The following is a 1,347-nucleotide window of genomic DNA, read 5'->3' on the forward strand; positions in this document are numbered from 1 at the left end:
CAGGCCCTGCAGAATGAAATGAGGAACTGGAGCTCAGGGGCAGGGACTCTCCATCTGGCAGGCTCAGCAGATCAGCAGCTCAGGAAGCCCACAGCCCCAGGGCCAGCCCTGCTGCCTCCCTCCAATCTCCCATCTCTCTCATCCAGGCTCCTCCTGGGCTGCCCAGAGCTCAGAGTGAGTCCAGAGGAGGCCACAGAGATGATCCGAAGGCTGGAGCAGCTCTGCTCTGGAGACAGTCTGAGAGAGCTGAGGGTGATCAGCCTGGAGAAGAGAAGGCTCCAGGGAGACCTTAGAGCACCTTCCAGGGGGTACAGGAAGGCTGGAGAGGGACCTTTTTTTCCTTTTTTGTCATGGAGTAACAGGATGAGAAAGGAACAGTTTTAAAATGAAAAAAAAAAGGGTATAATGATTAGACATTAGGAAGAGATTCTTTCATGTGAGGATGGTTAGACACTGTTCCAGGTTGCCCAGTGAAGCTGTTGCTGCCCCAGCTCTGGAAGTGTTCCAGGGCAAGTTGGATGGACCTTGGAGAAACCTGATCTAAGTGCGAGGTGTCCCTGCCCATGCAGGAGAATAGAACTAGATGATCTTCAAGTCCCTTCCACCCCAACCCATTCCATGACTCTGTGCAATGAGGTCAGGGGCAGTGTCTCTCTGGCTGGCATGCTCAGGAGATCCTGGTGCCCGGCAGCCTGCAACCCCTGGCAAAGTGGGAAGGGAACAGCTTGGATATGAGCAAGTGCTGGTGCTCCCTGGCAGTGCTGTTGTGCAGCCCTTTCCCCTGCCCCTCTGCACAGAGGCTCTGAGAAGGTCTCCAAGGAAGGATCTCTGAGTGGCTGGAAGGTCTGGATTCTGTTGAAATACACAGAGAGCAGGGCTCCTAATTTACACAGTCTCTGGTTCAGACACAAGCTGGACAGACACACAATTAGAAAGGGCACAAATACTGACATTCCTTTATGGACAACAGTAGAAAATTAAATCAGAGCAAAAAAATCCTATGTAGTCAAAAGCCCTATCAGAGCAAATAAAACCTATCAAAGATGGGCAGGACATATAATGAGATACATCAGCAGTGATTTACACAAGAAGACAACCAGTTGGGTACTTCTGAAAATGTTCCAGTCATAAGTTTCTGCACAGCATCCTGGAGCTCCTGGTTCCTCATGCTGTAGATGAGGGGGTTCACTGCTGGAGGCACCACTGAGTAAAGAAATGACACCACCAGGTCCAGGGATGGGGAGGAGATGAAGGGGGGCTTCAGGTAGGCAAATGCACAAGTGCTGATGAACAGGGAAACCACAGCCAGGTGAGGGAGGCAGGTGGAAAAGGCTTTGTGCCTTCCCT

General features: G+C 51.4%; 1 protein-coding gene across 1 annotated transcript in view; it reads right to left on the minus strand.

The window, feature by feature from the left end:
* Nucleotides 1-1,108: 1,108 nt before the first annotated feature.
* Nucleotides 1,109-1,347, minus strand: part of LOC104392936 (olfactory receptor 14C36-like) — a gene marked incomplete at its 3' end in the record, with an annotated part of 818 nt that continues 579 nt past the window's right edge. The window contains exon 2 of the mRNA XM_010002385.1: nucleotides 1,109-1,258. Coding sequence (XP_010000687.1) covers nucleotides 1,109-1,258 — 150 coding nt within the window. The remainder of the gene's footprint in view (nucleotides 1,259-1,347) is intronic.

Source organism: Chaetura pelagica, unplaced genomic scaffold (genome assembly GCF_000747805.2).
Source record: "Chaetura pelagica isolate M959 unplaced genomic scaffold, ChaPel_1.0 scaffold1011, whole genome shotgun sequence".
Classification (NCBI taxonomy): Eukaryota; Metazoa; Chordata; class Aves; order Apodiformes; family Apodidae; genus Chaetura; species Chaetura pelagica.